At 44.7% G+C, this 22,143-nt stretch overlaps 1 protein-coding gene across 2 annotated transcripts in view; it reads left to right on the top strand.

Annotated features, from left to right (window-relative positions):
• LOC142311972 (alcohol dehydrogenase 1) overlaps positions 1-22,143 on the top strand; it is a 490,686-nt gene that overhangs the window by 121,030 nt on the left and 347,513 nt on the right. The window contains exons 6-7 of one of the 2 annotated variants that reach the window (XM_075350848.1): positions 18,126-18,386; positions 19,297-19,432. The exons of the other annotated variant lie outside the window; for it this stretch is intronic. Of the exons in view, the coding sequence (XP_075206963.1) occupies positions 18,126-18,386; positions 19,297-19,432 (397 nt within the window). The remainder of the gene's footprint in view (positions 1-18,125; positions 18,387-19,296; positions 19,433-22,143) is intronic. 2 annotated transcript variants of the gene reach the window in all.

Here is a 22,143-nt window from a genome sequence, read left to right as displayed (position 1 = left end):
GGAAAGCAGTGCAAGTGTCTGCCGGTCAGCATGGAGGTAAAAAATAAACAAACAATCAGCAGCACAGATATAGCTCGCGGCTGCAGCCCCAGCTATCGGGCTGTATCTGTGCTGTATATCCAGTGCCCAGAATCACACATGCGAGGCTTTGCAGGGTGATGCCATGGCAGACTCGCGCGAGTCCCTTGCATGTGTGATTCCGGTGAAACCGCATGCGGCTTTTATTCATTTAATAAGTAATTAAAAAAAAACGACGTGCGGTTCCCCCTAATTTTCATCCCCAGCCATGATAACACCGGCTGAGGGCTGGTATTTCAACCCGCAGCCGCCCGGTATTGCCGCATCTATTAGATGTAACAATCCCGGTGCGATACCGGCCCTTCCCGATGGCGTGATGCGGTGCCAATCGGGGAAATAGCAGGGGTTAATAGCGGCGCACATGGGCTGCACAATGAGTGGTGACGTCACTCAGGCCATTTGCGGTCACAGCTGGAGGTTCCCACGGTCCTTCACCTGTGATCGCAGGTAACCTGACCTCAGGTGGAGGTCACTGAGTTCACAGACCTGCATCTCCTAGCAGAAAAATCAGTTTTTTTGGCCAAGAGATGCAGATTTTGTGCTGAACTTTTTACACCATATTCCTGCATCCAATCTACACCTCCTGGCAAAAAACACAGTGTTTTGATGCATTTTTTTGCCGCAGTTTTTGCCGTGGTTATTTTTCTGAGATTTTTTTCCGCGTTTTTTTGCCAGAAGGTCCACAATTGATGCTGAAATTGTCTGCTCCAAATTTCAGCACCAAATTTCCACCTGCTGGCAGAATTTTTAATTTTTTTACAGCCTGCCTTTCTCTGAACACGAGCATGCATGTACCTAGAAAGACATGCACGCTCCTGTCAAAATAGTGATGCTGTTCCGATCATGTCAGACTTGTGCGGGTCTGCCAAGCATACCATCACCCAGCACAGCCTGGCATTCTCTGAGCATTAGCGTGCATGTACCTAGAAACAGATGCACGCTCCTGTCAGAAATGTGCGGCTGTGCTGCGATGTCAGACTCGCGGGAGTCCCTCGCATGCGTCTTGTTTTTTATTTAAATAAGTAATTAAAAAAAATGACGTACGATCCCCCCAGTTTTAATCCCCAGCCATGATAATGCCAGCTGGGGGCTCATATATTCTCAGCCCGCAGCCGCCCGGTATTGCCGCATCTATTAGATGTGACAATCCACGTGCGATATCGGCTCATCTCGATTGCCCTGGAGCAGTGGTAATCGGGGTAATAGCAGGTGTTAATAGCGGCGCACAGCTGCTACTAAACCCTAGATTTGTGATGGCATAAGCGTCTATCAGATACCTGCATCACACAAACTTGTAAATAATAGTAAATAAACAAGACACAAAGAAAAATCCTTTATTTGAAATAAAGTACAAAACACACCCTCCTTCACTACTTTATTAACCCCCCGACACACCTCTCCAGGTCTGGCGTAATCCACATGAGGTCCCACGAGGACACATCCAGCTCTGCTACATCTCAGAGCAAGCAGTCATAGAGAAGACTGCCAGCTCTGAGTGTAGCCTATGACTGAGCTGCGATAAGCGATGACCGCAGCAGAGACTGTCACAGGCTGGGGGGCGCATGAGCCTGCAACCAATCACAGATGAGAGGACGGTCGGTGGGCAGGGAAAACATGGAAAGCTGTGTGATTGCGTGCACAGTACAGGAAGTGAAAGCGCGACCCTGAAGCAGTGTGCCGCCATGACACAGAGTCTCGATAAGTATGAAACTGACGCTTATTTGTTGTTTTGATAATTTTTACTTATTTGCCGAATCCTGATCGTGCACCCGGAATCCCGCGCCCGGGTCCGGCACGTAGATATCATTGAAACCGTGCGGATCCAATTTTATAGTCCAGATCCGCTCAGCCTTATTAGGGACTTCAACTATCCAGATATAATTTAAGGAGCAGAAACCTGCAGGTCCAGCAAGGGAAACCAATTTTTGACAATAATGAAAGACCTTTCACATCTGGTTCAGGATCCAACAAGAAGGGGGGCACTGGCAGACCGCATATCAAAAATATGGGTTGGGGGGTCACTTGGGTAATAGTGATCTCAAAGTAATACAATTTCATGTAACAATTGATAAGATGTATGGTAAAGGGGCTACTCAGACACAAATATTCAGGAAGGGAAATTTCCAACATATAAGAGATGAACTTAATGCCATAAACTGGAGCAATGTCCTGAGAAATAAAAGTATGCAAAACAAATGGGACACTTTCATAAACATTCTGAATAGGACCTGTGCAATATATATATGTATATATATATATATATATATATTGTGAGGTAGCACGGTCGGCTGCGCAGCAGAAGACACGGGATCCAGGCATTAAGGTTCACAGCACACGGTTTTAATGTCCAAACGAAAGTCCACAACAAAATACATGTGCCTCTCCAGCAGAGAGCTCAGGGAGTTCTGTTCACTCCCCCACACCCGGCACACCTGCCCTTGTTCCTCTTTCCATTTAACCCTTCCTTCAGCCTGTAAGGGAACAGAATTAACCCTAGAGTGGATTTACTTTCTATCATGGAGTGAGCACAACCGGGGCGAGACATACCGGCCGTCATAGATAACCCCGGTCACAGTCTCACATACCCCCCCCCCCCTCAGTTCAAGCGTGCGGGGTTGAACTCCCGCCATCAAACACGGGCCGCGGGACAAGGCATCGGCGTTGCCCTGCAACCTACCGGCCCAGTGTTCAACCGAAAACCGGAAGTTCTGCAGAGAAAGGAACCACCGGGTAACCCGGGCATTCCGTTCCTTGGCGGACCTCATCCAGACCAGTGGAGAGTGATCCGTCACCAAGCGAAACTGCCGTCCCAGCAGGTAATAGCGTAGGGACTCCAAGGCCCACTTGATCGCCAGGCACTCCTTCTCCACTACGCTATAATTCCGCTCGGGAGGGGTGAGCTTCCTACTTAAGAAGGTGACGGGGTGTTCCTCCCCCTGAACCACCTGAGACAACACTGCCCCCAGGCCGACCTCAGAGGCGTCAGTCTGTACTATGAACTCCTTCCGGAAATCAGGGTGTACAAGAACGGGCTGTCCGCACAGGACCCCCTTCAGGGCCCGGAAGGAGTCCTCGGCCTGTGGAGTCCACCGCACCATGACGGACTTCTTGCCTTTGAGAAGGTCCGTCAAGGGGGCTGATAGTCCCGCAAAATCCTTTACAAACCTCCTGTAGTACCCCACGATACCCAGGAAGGCCCTAACCTGCTTCGTGGTCAGGGGTCTAGGCCACTTCTGGATCGCGTCAACCTTGTTAATTTGGGGCTTAATCACTCCTTGGCCTATCACGTAGCCCAAGTAGCGGGCTTCCGTGAGTCCCAACGCACATTTCTTGGGATTGGCTGTCAATCCGGCTGTTCGAAGCGCGTCCACCACCGCTTGTACCTGTTCCAAGTGGGTCTGCCAATCGGAGCTGTAAATAATGATGTCATCAAGGTACGCTGATGCATACGCCTGGTGGGGTTCCAGCACTAAGTCCATCAACCTCTGGAACGTGGCCGGAGCGCCATGTAACCCAAAAGGCAAGACAACATAGTGGAAGAGACCCTCCGGCATAACAAAAGCGGTTTTCTCCTTGGCGGACTCCGTCAGTGGCACCTGCCAGTACCCCTTGGTCAGGTCGAGCGTGGTAAAATATCGCGCCTGTCCCAGCCTATCAATCAGCTCATCCACCCGGGGCATGGGGTAGAGATCGAACTTGGATATTTCGTTCAATCTCCTAAAGTCATTGCAGAACCTTAAGGAGCCATCGGGTTTTGGTATTAGGACAATCGGACTAGCCCATTCACTCCGGGACTTTTCGATGACCCCCAGGCGTAACATTGTCTTTACTTCCTCCGATATGGCTTGTCGTCGAGCCTCCGGTACCCGGTATGACTTCAGGCGTACCTTCAGGTGGGGCTCGGTGACAATATCATGTCGTATCAGACTGGTCCTACCGGGCAGCTCGGAGAAGACATCGGGGTTCTGCTGAACCAACCGTCTGGCCTCTCGCCTCTGAGTCTTGGTGAGGGCTTCTCCAATCCTTACTTCCGGTTCGTCCTCTCCGGAGGTCGCTGGAGCCGGATGTGAACGACCCGAAGAGGAGGGAGGTGGGGAAAAAACAGCCATCAGGCTTTCCCGTTCCTGCCAAGGTTTTAATAAGTTGACATGGTATATTTGTTCAGGTTTCCGCCTACCGGGCTGCAATACTTTATTAGTTAACCACCCCGACTCTTTCCTTTATCTCGTAGGGGCCTTGCCACTGAGCCAGGAATTTACTCTCCGCCGTGGGGATTAATACCAACACTCGATCCCCGGGTTTAAAGGTCCGCACGGTGGCTTGTCTATTGTAGCGGCCGCTTTGCGCGGCCTGAGCCTCCTGTAAATGCTCCTTCACAATTGGCATGACCGCGCTTATGCGGTTCTGCATACCCAAAATGTGTTCAATCACACTTTTATGGGGGGTGGGCTCTTGCTCCCATGTTTCCTTTGCCAGGTCCAACAATCCCCGGGGATGTCGCCCGTATAACAATTCAAAAGGCGAAAACCCCGTGGATGCCTGTGGCACCTCTCGTATGGCAAACATCAAATAGGGAAGCATCATATCCCAGTCTTTCCCGTCTTTTGAAATCACCCTTTTGAGCATGGTTTTCAGGGTTTTATTGAAACGCTCGACTAAACCGTCCGTTTGAGGATGATACACAGACGTACGCAACTGCTTGATCTGGAGTAGCCGGCATAGCTCTTTGGTCACTTTAGACATGAACGGGGTCCCCTGATCCGTAAGGATCTCCTTGGGCAACCCCACCCGGCAGAACACAGCAAACAACTCCCGAGCTATAAGCTTTGCTGCAGTATGTCTGAGAGGTATTGCCTCGGGATACCGGGTGGCATAGTCAACGATCACTAGGATGTGTTGGTGCCCTCGAGCGGACTTTACGAGGGGCCCCACCAGATCCATCCCTATCCGTTCAAAAGGGACTTCTATAATGGGTAACGGTACCAACGGACTGCGAAAATGGGTCAGGGGTGCGGTAAGCTGACACTCCGGGCAGGTTTCGCAGAACCGTTTTACCTCCCCAAAGACCCCGGGCCAATAGAACCTTTGCAATATTCGCTCCTGCGTTTTCTTGACCCCTAGGTGGCCACTCATCAGGTGTTTATGAGCCAAGTCGAGGACCCGCCGGCGATGCGGCTGGGGCACCACCATCTGTTCTACCCCCACGCCCCGTATTTCATCTACCCGGTAGAGTAAATCTTGCTTAAGAGCGAAATGGGGGTACCTTACCTGGGCACCGGGCAGCTGTGCCACCCCGTCAACTACTGTCACCCGACTCCGGGCATGTATTAACGTAGGGTCCTGGAGTTGGGCTTTCCCAAACGTATCCGGGGACGCCTCCAACTCCGGGATGGGCTCGACCATCTCAGCCTCTCCTGCCAATACCTCTAGGGGTGACCCATCGAGTTCACACTCTGTCCCTATCATGGTGACCCCTACGGCAGGCGTCCCGGATTCAGGATTGTAGGGCTCAGGTCCCGGACTGACCAATATCTGAGGGGACTTAGGGGGTCCCCTCCATAAAGTCCAAAAATAGGGCAGATCCCTTCCTAGGATCACGTCATAAGGAAGAGTGTTAATAAGTCCCACCTCATGTTGCACCTGGCCACAAGGTGCTGTGATGGTGACAATCCCCGTGGGATAGTCTCGGCGGTCCCCATGTATGCAAACCACCCGCACGGTACGTCCTGTGGCCTTTACTTTAGCCCTCAAGGTGGATCGCACAAGGGTCACTAAGCTTCCGGAATCCAACAATCCTGTAACCGGACATCCATTCACCTGTATTTGGCACAAGTGGGGCTCCGTCTCTGGGGAGACCAGGTCAGCGGTACACACCACCTGAGCATACATTGAACCCCGCCGGGTAACCCCACAATCCATGGGCTCCGTGGTGAGTGGACACTGGGCTTCCATATGTCCCACCCGCTGGCACCGCCAACATCTAATGGGGACGGAAACCCCCTTGACGGGTTGTCGTTTAGGGTACAGAACCTTCCGGACCTCAGGAATGCTGGCCGCGGCCTCAGACGGGACGGTAGGGGACTCCTGCACCGTTGTCAGCGGTGGGTCCTTGGCCCTAGGCTTGGAGGGGCCGGACCGACGGGCGGTACGCAAAGTCTCAGTGTCCCGTATCAAGTCCTGCGTAGCCACATGCCACTCTACCAGGGACACTAATTGGTCCAGGGTACTCGGGTCACCCTGTCCTACCCACCGTTGAACGGTGACGGGTAAAGTGCGCACAAAACGATCCACTACTACCCTTTCCACCATTTGCGCCGGGCTCAGAGTGTCAGGCTGCAACCACTTTTTTACAAGATGCAACAAGTCATAGGCCTGGGAGCGTACGGGTTTGGCTTCCTCATAGAACCACTGATTTACCCGCTGAGCCCGCACATAGGTATTCACCCCCAACCGAGCCAGTATTTCGGCTTTCAGGGTCACATAGTCAATGGCGTCCTCGGTACAGAGGTCCAGGTACGCTTTTTGGGGTTCCCCCGTCAGATAGGGCGACAATACCTCAGCCCACTGGGGGGTCGGCAGCTTTTCCCACTCGGCCACCCGCTCAAACACCGCCAGGAACGCTTCCACATCATCCCCCGGGGTCATCTTTTGCAACGCTTGTCTCACCGCTTTCCGGACGCTGCCGTCGTCACCTGGTCCCGGGGTTGTTGCTGTCGGTCCGGCACGGATCGACTTGGCCAGGAGAACCATCTGTTCTTGGTGCCTTTTTTCCTGCATTTGCAAGGATTGCTGCTGACGTTCCAACGCCCGGAGCAGGTGTGCATTGGTCTGTTGCTGCTGTGCATTAGCCTCTTGTAGCTGTGCATTAGTCTGTTGCTGCTGCCTTAGTATGTCCTCCATGGCGTCGCCGGGTTTGGGCTGTAGTATAGCCGCTCGAATCCAGGACATGTGCTACTGGGTCACCAGGGATGGATGTTACACCTCACCGGCTGTCATGCCCGCCGATTCTCCACCATATGTGAGGTAGCACGGTCGGCTGCGCAGCAGAAGACACGGGATCCAGGCATTAAGGTTCACAGCACACGGTTTTAATGTCCAAACGAAAGTCCACAACAAAATACATGTGCCTCTCCAGCAGAGAGCTCAGGGAGTTTTGTTCACTCCCCCACACCCGGCACACCTGCCCTTGTTCCTCTTTCCATTTAACCCTTCCTTCAGCCTGTAAGGGAACAGAATTAACCCTAGAGTGGATTTACTTTCTATCATGGAGTGAGCACAACCGGGGCGAGACATACCGGCCGTCATAGATAACCCCGGTCACAGTCTCACAATATATATATATATGTATATATATATATACCCTATGGGAATAAAGAAGGTTTAAACAGGAGGAAACCACTATGGGTAAATAGAGGTGTAAGGGGTGCAATAAATGACAAATAGAATCCAGTCTAGAGAATTAAACTGGGTAAACAGGTAAAATCATTGATTTTTAAAGCGATACTATACTATATATAGATATACTGCGATATGATCCTGGAGTATCTCAAGAAGACTAACTTCATGACCCAGTATCAACATGGTTTTATGAGGGATCGATCCTGTCCATGAAGATCTGATCAGATATCGCAGGAGGTAAGCTCCAAACTGGACCAGGTGTAATGGGGCTAGGGGAAAATATGTGTAACTGTGTTAACAACTGGCTCAGTGATGGAAACAGAGAGTGGTTATTAATGAAGCACACTACACTCGGGGGCAATATTGGTCACTCTTCTTTTTAACATATATATTAATGACTTTTTAGGGGGCATACAGTACATAATTTCAATATTTTCAGATGTTATTAACTCCTTCACGACTTAGGACATACCAGTACGTCCTAATCATGAAGGGATGATCACCACAGGCTGCTGTGGTGAGCTAGTGGCGATCCCTGCTGATTTGTACAGCAGACATGCTCGGCTATCAGGCGCAGGTGGATTCACGATCCACCTCCACCTGTAAACCCCTTAAATTGCGCTGTCTAAGTGTGACAGTGCAATTTAAATTGCTGCTGCGAACGCACCAATTCCCCACTGCCATCAGAGGCCCCGTGACGCAATCAGGGCGAGTTGATGGTTGTCATTTTAGCAATGGGCTCCTGACATAGTTCCTGTTATAGCTGGCAGAGCAGCGGCTGTAACAAGAATGCAGCATTTCTGCTGATCAGAGCTGTGCAGCAGCAGAAATGAATCAGCAATCAGACTGCTGATCCTTATAGTCTCATAGGAGGTCTAGTAAAATTAATTAAAAAAGTAAAAAAAGTTTTAAAAAATAAAAAACCTAAAAGTTCAAATCACCTCTTATTTGCCCCATTGAAAATTAAAGGGTTAAAAAAAATGAAAAATAATCACGCATTTGGTATTACCACATAATGCTTGATTTATCAAAATATAAAATCAATTATTCTGATCCGTAAATGGTGTAGTGGCAAAAAAATTCCAAACGCCAAAATTCCGTTCACAAATCTTGCGCAAAATGCAATAACTGGCGATCAAAACATAGCATCTGTGCAAAAATGGTACCATTAATAATGTCAGCTTGAGACATAAGAAAATTAAGCTGTCACTGAGCCACATATCCCAAAAACTGAGAACACTACAGGTCACGGAAAATGGCGCAAAAACTCTGCCACTTTTTTAGACAAACTTCTGATTTTTTTTTAACCCCCTTAGATAAATATAAACCTTTACATGTTTGGTATATACGAACTCGTATCAACCTGAGGCATCATACCGACAGATCCGTTTTACCATATAGTGAACATGGTGAATAATATACTCCCAAAACTATCATGCAATCGCAGTTTTTTTGCAATTTTTCCACACTTGAAATTATTTGGCCATTTTCCAGTACTCTATATGGCAAATCTCATGGTTTCATTTAAAAATATTACTTGTCCTGCAAAAAATAAGCCATAATATGGCAAGATTAACAGAAAAATAAAAAAGTTACGGCTCTCGGAAGAAGGGGAGCAAAAAACAAAAACGAAAAACGGAAAATCACCCAGGGTGAAGGGGTTAAACTCTGCAAGGTAATGAACACAGACATGGATAATTTAATGATAAAGAAATGTTTAATGTAGATAAATGTAATGTCATGCACTTGAGCAGAGGAAATAAAATGTCAATTATGTACTAAATAGAAGAATACTGGGTTAAACTTTCACTGAAAAAGATTTTGGAGTATGGACGTATGGCAAACTATACCTTAGTGCCAGGTAGCTGCTGATAAAGTAAGGGGATGCATTAAAACAGTCATAGATGCTGATGACAAGAACATGGTTTTGCCTCTTTACACGTCGCCAATGAAGCCACACTTACAGTCATATGAAAAAGTTTGGGCACCCCTATTAATGTTAACTTTTTTTCTTTATAACAATTTTTGTTTTTGCAACAGCTATTTCAGTTTCATATATCTAATAACTGATGGACTGAGTAATATTTCTGGATTGAAATGAGGTTTATTGTACTAACAGAAAAAGTGCAATCCGCATTTAAACAAAATTTGACCAGTGCAAAAGTATGGGCACCTCAACATAAAAGTGACATTAATATTTTGTAGATCCTCCTTTTGCAAAAATAGCCCCTAGTCACTTCCTCTAGCTTTTAATGAGTTCCTGGATCCTGGATGAAGGTATATTTGACCATTCCTGTTTACAAAACAATTCCAGTTCAGTTAAGTTTGATAAGTTTGATGGTCGCCGAGCATGGACAGCACGCTTCAAATCATCCCACAGATGTTCAATGATATTCAGGTCTGGGGACTGGGATGGCCATTCCAGAACATTGTAATTGTTCCTCTGCATGAATGCCTGAGTAGATTTGGAGCGGTGTTTTGGATCATTGTCTTGCTGAAATATCCATCCTCTGCGTAACTTGAACTTCGTCACTGATTCTTGCACATTATTGTCAAGAATCTGCTGATACTGAGTTGAATCCATGCGACCCTCAACTTTAACAAGATTCCCAGTGCCGGCATTGGTCACACAGCCCCAAAGCATGATAGATCCTCCACCAAATTTTACTGTGGGTAGCAAGTGCTTTTCTTGGAATGCCGTGTTTTTTTGCCTCCATGCATAACGCCTTTTTGTATGACCAAACAACTCAATCTTTTTTCATCAGTCCACAGGACCTTCTTCCAAAATGTAACTGGCTTGTCCAAATGTGCTTTTGCATACCTTAGGCGACTGTTTGTGGCGTGCTTGCAGAAACGGCTTCTTTCGCATCACTCTCCCATACAGCTTCTCCTTGTGCAACGTGCGCTGTATTGTTGACCAATGCACATTGACACCATCTGCATCAAGATGAAGCTGCAGGTCTTTGGAAGTGGTCTGTGGATTGTCCTTGACTGTTCTCATCATTCTTCTTCTCTGCCTTTCTGATATTTTTCTTGGCCTGCCACATCTGGGCTTAACAAGAACTGTACCTGTGTTCTTCCATTTCCTTACTATGTTCCTCACAGTGGAAACTGACAGTTTAAATCTCTGAGACAACTTTTTGTATCCTTCCCCTGAACAACTATGTTGAATAATCTTTGTTTTCAGATCATTTGAGAGTTGTTTTGAGGAGCCCATGATGCCACTCTTCATAGGAGATTCAAAAAGGAGAACAACTTGCAAGTGGCCACCTTAAATACCTTTTCTCATGATTGGATACACCTGCCTATGAAGCTCAAAGCTCAATGAGGTTACAAAACCAATTTAGTGCTTTAGTAAGTCAGTAAAAAGTAGTTAGGAGTGTTCAAATCAAGAAATTGATAAGGGTGCCCATACTTTTGCACCGGTCAAATTTTGTTTAAATGCGGATTGCACATTTTCTGTTAGTACAATAAACCTCATTTCAATCCAGAAATATTACTCAGTCCATCAGTTATTAGATATATGAAACTGAAATAGCTGTTGCAAAAACCCAAATTGTTATAAAGAAAAAAGGTTAACATTAATAGGGGTGTCCAAACTTTTTCATATGACTGTATAATACTGTGGACAATTTTTGTCTGCGGTGTATAATAACATAGCTGAACTTGAACTGGTGCAGATGTAAGAATATGGACATAATGTCCACATTCCAAATTGAAGACAACATTATTATTGTTGTAATATGAACTGTGACATGCGTTAAAAATATTGAAGTGTGTATTTAAGATAGTTAATGTTTGGGATTAGCCCAGAGTGTAATGGTCTAGAGTAAGGGAACAGGTACTGTTTCCTGGTAGGTCTGATAGGTCCATCACTACTGAATGCTGGGCCCTAAGATCTGACTAGATAGCAGAGATCAATTAAGTAGGTGTCCCTGGAGAGAGCAGACACTGAGACAGAGGATAGCAAGATCCTGAGGGGAGAGCAAGAGAGAGTTGACTGAGTATACAGAGTGTACTGCTAAAGAGAGTTCACCAAGATATAGAGTTAACAGATGGAGAGGGGTCCTGGGACAAGAGGCCTAGCAGTATGGCCCGAGTTGATAACCCAAAAAAACATAATGAGTAGAGCTGATCGACCGCCCCAAAACCCAGGACCGGCGGATCACTGACAGATTTAAAAAAAAGTCCAATCCGCTCCGGAATCCGGTGCCCATATAAGTCAATGGGCACCAGAATCCGGAGATTAAAAACGTCTGTGCAGGTGATAGGGGCGCAGGAGCGCTTTTGGTGTATTCACCGAGGCTGTGTCATGGCGGCACACTCCTTCCGGGTCACGCTTTTACCTTCCGGAGCCGACAATTTAATATTCACTACTTTGCTCGCCCACGGCGCATGTAATTGGTTGAAGTTAGACACATCCCCACCCTTAGGGGTACTTTGCATGCTGCGACATCGCTAGCCGATTGTAGCGATGCCGAGCGCGATAGTCTCCGCCCCCGTCGCAGATGCGATATCTTGTGATAGCTGCCGTAGCAAACATAATCGCTACGGCAGCTTCACATGGACTTACCTGCCCTGCGACGTCGCTCTGGCCGGCGACCCGCCTCCTTCCTAAGAGGGCAGGTCGTGCAGCATTACAGCGACATCACACGTCAGGCGGCCAAAAGAAGAGGAGGGGCGGAGATGAGCGGGACGTAAACATCCCGCCCACTTCCTTCCTTCCTCATTGCAGGCGAGACACAGGTAAGGAGATGTTCCTCGCTCATGCGGCTTCATACACAGCGATGTGTGATGCCGTAGGAACGAGGAACAACATCGTACCTGTCACTGCAGCGAAATTATGGAAATGACCGACACTACACAGATCACCGATTTTCGACGCTTTTGCGATCGTTTATCGGTGCTTTTAGGCTTTACACGTTGCGACGTCGTTACCGGCGATGGATGTGCGCCACTTTCGATTTGACCCCCGATGAGATCGCAGTAGCAATGTCGCAATGTGCAAAGTACCCCTTAGTGGCAGCGTGTCACCTGACTGCAACCAATCACAGGCGGCAAGACGGCCGGTGGGCGGAGAAAGCAGTGCAAGTGTCTGCCGGTCATTATGGTGGTAAAAACTAAACAAATAAATAAAACAATCGGCAACACAGATATAGCCCATGGCTTCAGCCCTAGCTGTCGAGCTGTATCTGTGCTGTGTATCCAGTGCCCACAGTCACACATGCGAGGCTTTGCCATGGCAGACTCTTGCGAGTCCCTCGCAAGTATAATTCCTTTCTTAGAGAAACTGCATGCGTTTTTTTTTATTTAAATAAATAATAAAAAAAAATTGACATGCGGTCCTTCCCAATTTTCATCCCCAACCATGATAACGCAGGCTGGGGTGTTATGATCCGGAACCATGGAAGACCACCACAAATCATTGGCAAAAGGTGACAAGAGCATTGGCAACTAATCTCGCCACCATCCCCTTACTAACCATCACAACTAGAAGTAGCCGAGGGGTGAACTAACATCCTGTGCACCGCGAACCCAGCCGGAGAACTAACTATCCTAAAGGTAGGAAAGATGAATAACTCTTTGCCTCAGAAAATAGACAAGAATAGCTAGCCCCCCACATTCAAAGACTGCGGTGATATAGGAAAAACACAATACACAGGTAGATGACAGGATTAGCAAAAGGTGAGGCCCCCGCTGACTAAAATAGGAAAGGACAGGAAAGGGACTGATGGTGGCCAGAGAAAAACCCTCCAAAATACCAACTTCCTGATAGTACAAAAAGGCCCTCAGATCGCGCGATCTGAACTCCGTCCTATACCAGGTGCCCTTGTCATACCAATGAACAGAAAACAAGAATCATAACAAAGTCAACAAGCCACAAACACATGGACCCAAAGGAGCAATACTCCACACAGAACTGCAGGGAGTTCCTCAACAATCCACTGAGGGGGAAAATCCCTGCAAGCAAATAAACTGAAACAAAACCACAGCAAATGACAAACCCAGATAAACAAAAGAACCAGACAATAAATAAAGAGCAAGCACTTATCTGGGGAAGATGTGGTGTAGAGCAGGATTAAGCAGGCTGGAGATACAAAGAACAACTGACATCCGGCAACAGCCTGCAATCAGACCAGGATTTAAATAAGCAGAGACTTAGCAAAGGAAACACCCACTGCACAACACACCTGGTCCAAGTCCAAACCATTCCTGGCCACCAGAGGGAGCCTCCAAGCAGCCAAAACATAACTAACATTCACAACACTGGGGGCTGGTATAGTCTCAGCCCGCAGCTGCCGGGTATTGCTACATCTATTAGATGTGACAATCCCGGTACATTACCAGCCCTTCCCGTTAACCTAACGTGGTGCCAATCAGGGTAATGAGAGGTTAATAGCAGCGCACAGCTGCTACTAAACCCTAGGTTGTGATGGCACAGGCGTCTATGAGATACCTGCATCACAAACCTGTAAATTAATGTAAATAAACACAGACACAGAGAAAAATCCTTTATTTGGAATAAAGTACAAAATGTACCTTTCTTCACCACTTGATTAACCCCCAACACCCTGAAGCTCCAGCGTAATCCACACGATGTCCCACGACGACACATCCAGTTCTGCTACATGTCACAGCCAGCAGCCATAGAGAAGACTGCCAGCTCTGAGTGTAGCCTATTACTGAGCCGCAATAAGCGATGACAGCAGGCAGAAACTGTCACAGGCTGGGGGCGCGTCAGCCTGCAATCAATCACAGACGAGAGAACGGCCGGTGGGCGGCAAAAACACGGAAAGCTGTGTGTATGCGATGTACAGTACAGGAAATGAATGTGCGACCCGGAAGCAGTGTGCCACCATGACACCAAGTCTCGGTAAGTATGAGACTCTCATTTATTTCTTCTTTTCTTTATTTTCACTTTAATTCCCGAATCTGGATCGTGCACTCGGAATTTCGCGCACGGGTCCGGCGCCCAGATAGCGTTGAAACCGCGCGGATCCAGATTTTACAGTTCGGATCCGCTCAGCCCTAGTAATGAGTCATGATGGTGCAGAAATGTGAGGTGAAGTGTGTGTCCGGGTGGGAGTTCCCTAAGCATCAGCATGCTAGCAGCTAAGTTCAGCTAAACATATAGTGACAGCTCAATGCCAACTGTGGTCACTAGCAGCTGACCAACATGGGAAGAGGTGTGGGGACCCATGTCAGCATTTCCTGCAATCAGATCGCTGTGATCAGTCAGTCTGACTGACAACAGCATGAGAAGTTCTCAATATCAGCATTTCCCACTAATTCACTGCAGGAGCTTGGAACAACTGACAGTCGAGCTTGTGCAGTAATAGCCAGGAAAAGCATGCGCCCTGACCCTAGCTGATTAACCCTCCAGATCGAGAACGTCTGCATTATTTAGAAGGCTGTGGGAGTATGGGGGTTCCCTCTCTCACCCACATCAGCCCCACGTGACAAAATCGTGGGGAGACTATGGTCAAACAATGACCTACTGCTATACCGATGTATAGTGGCCTGTTTGACCAAATTACAGTGACAGACAATGTCTATTGCAATACATGAGACCAGTAGTCAGAATGATAAAAGTTACACATATTTAGTATCACCACATCCGGAGCAACCCAATCTATAAAACTGTCCGATTGTTTAACCACTGCAGTGAACACCATAAAAAAAAAAAAGCAAAAAACAAAAAAAGTGGCAAGAACGATGCTCTTTTATATTATATCTGCACTAAAAATGGAATAAAACACGAAAAAAGAATGGAAATGTCATCTTGTCCTGCAAAAACCAAGCTGCCACAAGCTTCATCAGTGGAAAAATTAAAAATCTATAGCAGTCAGAATACTGTGATGAAAAAAACAATACTTTTTCTATAAAATAACTTTTATTGTGTAAAAGTAGCAAAACCTAAAAAAATTACATAAATGTGGTATCAATATAACCATACTCACCAAATGAATAAAAATGTCTTATCACTCTTACCACATGATGAATGGCATAAAAACACTCCCCCAAAAAAATTCTGAATTGCTGTTTTTTGTTCATTCTGTATCCTAAGAATTGGAATAAAAAGTGATAAAAAAATATGTGCCCGAAAATGGAACCAATATAAATCTGGTATTGCCCTATCGCTTATATCGCAGGGTTTAACTGCATACAAAACAAAAGAAATTCTTGACCTGCTGTTGAGTATTTCATTCTTCCTCCCAAAGAACGCAGTAAAGCTCGGCTCACATTTTTCCTGCACTCTATGCTGAAGGCTTACACCAGGGTTTAGATGTAAATCTCTGAAATACATGATTCAGATGGAACTCCGGATGGAAGATTCACTATAATGAGGCAGATAGTCACGTGGATATCCTCTCTATCCTATGATCCACCTGTGCCCGTCTTTTTAGGTGAACAGAAACCAGAGAGAGTCCAGAGTAACTCTGCTGCCTCATTAGTAAATTAATCCATCAGGGTTTTCATCTGAATCACATATTAAGGAGTTTTAGATGGAAACCCCAAAATAAAAATAAATGTGAATTGATCCAAAATGTTCTCTACCCTAAAATGCCAGCAATAAAAGCTTCTACTCAACCCACTCAGGTTCGTCATCTATTAGGCTATGTGCCCACGGAAGTTCGCACCTGCGGATATATCCGCATGTATGTTTCCCGCAGCAGCTCCCCGGAATCCGCAACTTCTCTATTATTTCACCTCTGTGTTTAGTGACCCGATAAAATCATTACTCATTTACTGAAAAATGTGGGTACCATTTACCAAGCCCACAAGGTCATCAGCATTCTGGAATCTTCCTGGGCAGCCCAGAAATGCAAGGGCCTCAGAAGGGAGTGAATGAATCAGTCCATGACAACCCACTCCACCATCTGTGCTGCAACAAGTCACACGGAGAAAGACTGTGGAAAAACAAGCGCAAATAGGGTCTTACCCCAATATATGTGGGGCAGGGAGGGGGGAGTCAAATTACTCACCAATTGCAGTTGTGAAAAGTCACAACTACTATAAACGCATGTAATGTCGATCCAGGGCTGCAGCCACCAAAACAGTAGATAACAGAAAGCCAAGGAGAGAGGAGTTCAAATGCCGCGCCAATGGATCACTTATGCAGATGTTCAGATCAATGTCACTTTATTGTCATACAGGTCGACGCGTTTCTGGAGCATCTGCCCCCTTCATCAGGACCACCAGAAATCGAAATAACATCAATGTGATTTGATGCTATTTTGATTTCTGGTGGTCCTGATGAAGGGGGCAGATGCTCCAGAAACGCGTCGACCTGTATGACAATAAAGTGACATTGATCTGAACATCTGCATAAGTGATCCATTGGCGCGGCATTTGAACACCTCTCTCCTTCGCTTTCTGTTATCTGCAACAAGTCAGACATTTAGGAGTGGGGAGGTTTGTCACCGTGATAAACCAATGATGCACCCATTGCATTGTGACAGTCACTCCCAAGAGCGCCAATGTTTCCATTTTTAGCTTAACGTATTCTTTGGTGTCCTGGAAGGCCAGATCATAATATATGTCTTTTATGGCTCCCTGGTTAGACTTGATGCTAGCACCTCTGCCCAGTGATCCAGGGTCAGTTTTTCTCTCATTCTGCAACCCTTTCAAACATAGTCAAGAATGCCTCAACATCATCACCCGGGGTCATATTTTGCATGGCTCTCCTTGCCACCTTCCACAAGTATGATTTTTTATTTTGACATAGAGGTAGGCGGTCACCCTGCCATGGACTACTTCTACTAGGAGTTCTATGTGCATCTGCTGCCACTGATGTTGTAACTGTTGCATCAACTGCTTACTTTTTCCCTGCTGCGCTAGCTGTAGCTGCTGGTGGGCTTGCTGTAGCAGCATCTGGGATTTCTGTTGCTGCTGCTAGGCTTGATATTACTGGATGTTGGCCAGACCAGCTGCTTGATTAGCTCCTGCATTTCTTCCAGCTGCACTTCCATAGTTATGCCTGAATTAACCGAGGACATGCAGTTTATCCTCAGCAGTCACACATACTCCCTGGGAATCTTGTCCACATTCTCCACCAACTGTAATATTCTGAATCACTTGGTTGTATGTTTGAGGTAGACACAGGAACCATTTTCAATTAAATGTCCTGCTGGTTTATTCAGTCTTCATAAGCCTGTCAGTAAAAATAAACTCAAAAGAGCCTTTTCTCAGCTCAAAGAAACAAACAGAAAACAAGTCCATATATTGCTGCAGTGTCCGCCTGCTTAGGATAATGTCTAGCTCTTTAGCAAGAGCAACACTGCTGGAGGTCTATACACCTCCACACACAGATACATGAATGAGCCTAATAGTCCCCATTTTACCTGATGGGCCATGCCACAGGGTGAGGATATATGAGCGGCCATTTCTGCTCATCTCTTTGACTACTAGTAAAAACCCATCCCTGACTCGCCATATTAACTGTCTCACCATTAAGCATGCTGGAGCCTGCTTCTGGGTATACATCACCAAGGCTACCAACCTTGATAATGAATTTCTTCCCTCAAGGACATGTCCAATGGTCATCTTGCATAATATATAAAATTGGGCGATGTATAGCACAGATTTGTATGTGTGCACAATGCCAAACGTTATACCAGAATTTTTACTGTGTGTACATTTTGCAGGTTAAACCCGGCTCTACCTGTGCAGTGTTTGGTTTGGGAGGAGTCGGCTTGTCGGTGGTTATTGGATGTAAAGTGGCCGGAGCTTCCAGGATTATTGCAGTTGACTTAAACAGTGAGAAATTTGCAAAAGCCTTAGAGAGTGGAGCCACTGAATGTATCAACCCCAAAGATTATGACTGCCCTATCCATGAAGTATTGACAAAAATGACTGATGATGGGGTGGACTATGCTTTTGAGGTCATTGGAAACACTGGAGTAATGGTATGTTAGTGACATAGATGTTTGCAAAAATCTGTAATACAAGCATATAAAAGAAACATTGTAATATATCTTATGAATAAAAAAGAGAAAATTGATTTTTCCTCCACTTTACCCCCTCCTCCCCTGTCTTCTGAAATCATCATTTACTCTGAAAGCACTAAAATGCATTTTCGTCAAGGCAAAATGAATTGCCAAGTTCTACCTATCTCCATTGAAGTCTATGAAAGCAGATGAGGGAGGTGAAGTGTGTGAGTGTGTGAGTGTGTGAGTGTGTGAGTGTGAGTGTGTGTGTGTGTGTGTGTGTGAGTGTGTGCAACACACACATACTGCTGCTTTTTAAGATCAATTTCACCACAGTGCTGGATTCTCGACTACACTGCTTAATACTTCTGTATGCTACTGCTTCTTCTGTACATGTGCTACAAAGATACAGCACAGCAGAAATCTATTTGTATTTAAAAGACAGAGCAGCTAGTCGTGTCCCACTAGCACTGAAACAACTGAAAATTAGAGAATTAGGGATGAAGAATTGGTGATCAATACAGGATAGAAGCCATATGATGGACAGAACTATTATTATTGCTACACACACAACAGGTTATTCTGAAAAGTCACCTGAAATTACAGATATGCTTTAACATGTATTGTTCGTAGATTAGTCCTAAAAACAAGTTTATTCCCTATCCATAAAATCGGAGATTACTTGCTGATTGCTGAGGTCTGACTTTCGAAACTTGAGAATTCTGCGGAGCGCATTCATGGCCTCCACTCTAGTCATTGTAAGTTTGACGTGTTAAGTGATGTACTTGGCAGTCCCATAAACCTGAATGAAGTGGACGTTGCTCATGTGATGTAACCATAAAAGCCTTATTTCTAAATGCTAAACTGTATTTTTTGTATCTTCCATCAGACGTCTGCTCTTTTATCCAGTCACTTTGGCTATGGAAAAACTGTGATTGTAGGTATAGCACCTTCAAATGCTACCTTGGCATTTGACCCTTTGTGTCTTTTAACTGGGCGTGTACTGACCGGAGCTGTTTTTGGAGGTAATGCCTTATATAAAGAAAAATTAATTCTCTAAACTTCTGTATTAAAACGTGTGAGTAAAACTGGAATAGAAGAGAACATTGTGTTTGTATTATATAGTATTATATAGTAGATCTGTTTTTAGCAACCAGAGAGATGGTCAATTGAGCATAAAAATGCATCAATCACAAAAATTTGTCAAATCACTGGACAGGTTTAAGACCGGGTATAAACGTTATAATTTATGAAACAATTAATGATCCTATTTTAGGCATTATTTGCAAAGCATCTTTTTTTTATCTCTTTTGTATTTTTTAATAGTCGCCCCAGCATTTCCGAGTATACATTGTTGATTAGCAAAGAGCACAAAAATATAATATAAAATCTGTTTTATAGAAATTTAATTTCACAGGTCATGCTGTGTTTCTATATAATATAATATGTTTGTGTGTATATATATATATATATATATATATATACTTAAGCAAGCATTGTTGACCTTAGGGAGATCAACATTTCCACTGCGGAGACACCATCACGTGTTTCTCAACGCAGTGATTCTAGAGCAAAGCCCCATGTAATTTTATATATATTATCTAATCATGCATACAGTGAGTGAAGTATTGAACACATCACCATTTTTCTAAGTAAAACTATTTCTAACATTGCTATTGATATGAATTTCACACCAAGTGTTTGTGACACCCCATTGAATCCACACAGGCGAAGGATCAAGCCATAAATGTTCATTAATTAAGTTATGTGTAATAATGAGAAATAAGACAGGGAAAAAGTATTTAAAACTCTTACTGAAACTTATTTAATACTTCATACAAAAGCCTTTGTTGGTGATGACAGCTTCAAGACACCTCCTGTATAGAGAAACTAGGGCATGCATTGATCAGTTGGGATTTTGGCCTATACTTTCACATACACACTTCAAAGTAGATTCCATGGGCTTCTTGTATGAACTCTAAGCTTTAGTTCCTATCAGAAATTTTGTATTGAAATCAGGTTGGGTGATTGCCTGTATAATTCTAGTAGCTTTATTTTTTCATGAAATCAATTGAGTTTCTTTTGTTGTGTGTTTGGGATCATTGTCTTGCTGAAATGTCCACACTCATTTCATCTTTAGCATCCTGATAGATGGCAGCAGATTTTTTTTATCAAGAACGTCTCGACACATTTGTCCATTTATTCTTCCTTCAATGATGTGAAGTTTGCCAGTGCTGTATTCTGAAAAACATCCTCATACCATGATGTTCTCATATCCAAACTTCATTGTTGGTATGGTGTTTTGGGGGTGATATGCAGTGCCTTTTGGCCTCCAAACATGGTGTGTATTATGGCATCCAAAGAGTTCAATTTTAGTCTCACCTTACCAGACTATATTCTCTTAGTATTTCACAGGCTTGTCTAAAGGTTGTTGAACAAGATTTCTTTTGACATCTCTGTCTAAAGTCTTACTGGAAGCATATCATTGCTGATGGGTTATGGTGAAATTATGTTTTTTCCACTCCCGGATAATGGCATCAACAGTGCTCACTAGAACTTTTAGTAGTTTAGTTCTTCTGTCACCAATGCTATCAGTATATTTTGCAACAATAAGATTACAAAAGGTTTTGAGACAGCTCACTGGTTTTACCCATCAAGAGATGTTTCTTATATGGCACCTTGGTGATGTGTTTATAAACCTTTTTGTAGGCTATTAGTTGAACCAGTTGATATTAATTTTCACTAACTGGCAGGATTGCTTTCTACTTACTGCTATATTTCAGCTGGTGTCATGACCTTCCATAGCTTTTTGCACCTCTTTTTTTTAATGTTTTCAATACTTTTTCGCTGTGTTATTTATCATTGTTATACATCATTAAATTTATGGACATCTATGTTTTGATTTATTTGCCTGTATGGATTGGATGGGTTGTTACCGACATCTGGTGAGAAATTCATGTCAAGAACATCTTTAGAAATATATTTAATTTAGAAAATTGATGAAGTAGTCAAAACTTATTTCACTACCTGTGTGTGCATATTTTTTTTAAGTAGATATGTTATAGAAAAGTAATTTTTGTGTCCACACTAGATATTTTATTTTTTCAGTCCATATGGCCCATGTGTAGGCTTTTTTTGTACAACTAGTTGTAGTTTTTTTTTATTGGTAACTCCTTAATTGTATATATAATTTACTGATGGTATAATGAAAAAACAGGGTGTATAGTTTTTGGGAGGAAAGTTGAATTTGTCATTTATTAACATTTTTCAATTCAGTGGACTTGCCAGCGATCTCTTTGTGACAGTAGCAATGTTGTTTGCCTGTCTAATATTGAAAGCAACCTAATAAGCCCTTTGGCTGGCATTTCCTAATAGGTTGAGGATTATGGCAAACCTGGGGGCATATATTAGTTTGATTGCAGTTGTTACTCCCATTAGTTTGCGTTTGTTGTTCACATTTTGATATGTCACCAACAGTGATCCAAAAATGGTCTAAATCTGTATTTTCAGACATTAGAAATCTCTGGTGTATGGTCAGGTGAAATCTGAACCCCCAATATTTAATCTCTTCTCTTCCATTCATTGTAGCTCATATCAAATTAGGGTATATGTAAACTTTGCGGGGGTTTTTTTGCAGAATGTTTTGTTGTTGTGTTAGAGAGAAGCTGCATATTTTATAGTACTAGAAAAAGCAATGAGACTTCAGGAATCTTATGCACACACTTGTTTTTTTTTC

Source organism: Anomaloglossus baeobatrachus, chromosome 1 (genome assembly GCF_048569485.1).
Source record: "Anomaloglossus baeobatrachus isolate aAnoBae1 chromosome 1, aAnoBae1.hap1, whole genome shotgun sequence".
Taxonomy (NCBI): domain Eukaryota; kingdom Metazoa; phylum Chordata; class Amphibia; order Anura; family Aromobatidae; genus Anomaloglossus; species Anomaloglossus baeobatrachus.
The sequence above is the reverse complement of the archived record's forward strand: the minus strand, read 5'-3'. Positions and strand labels throughout refer to the sequence as shown.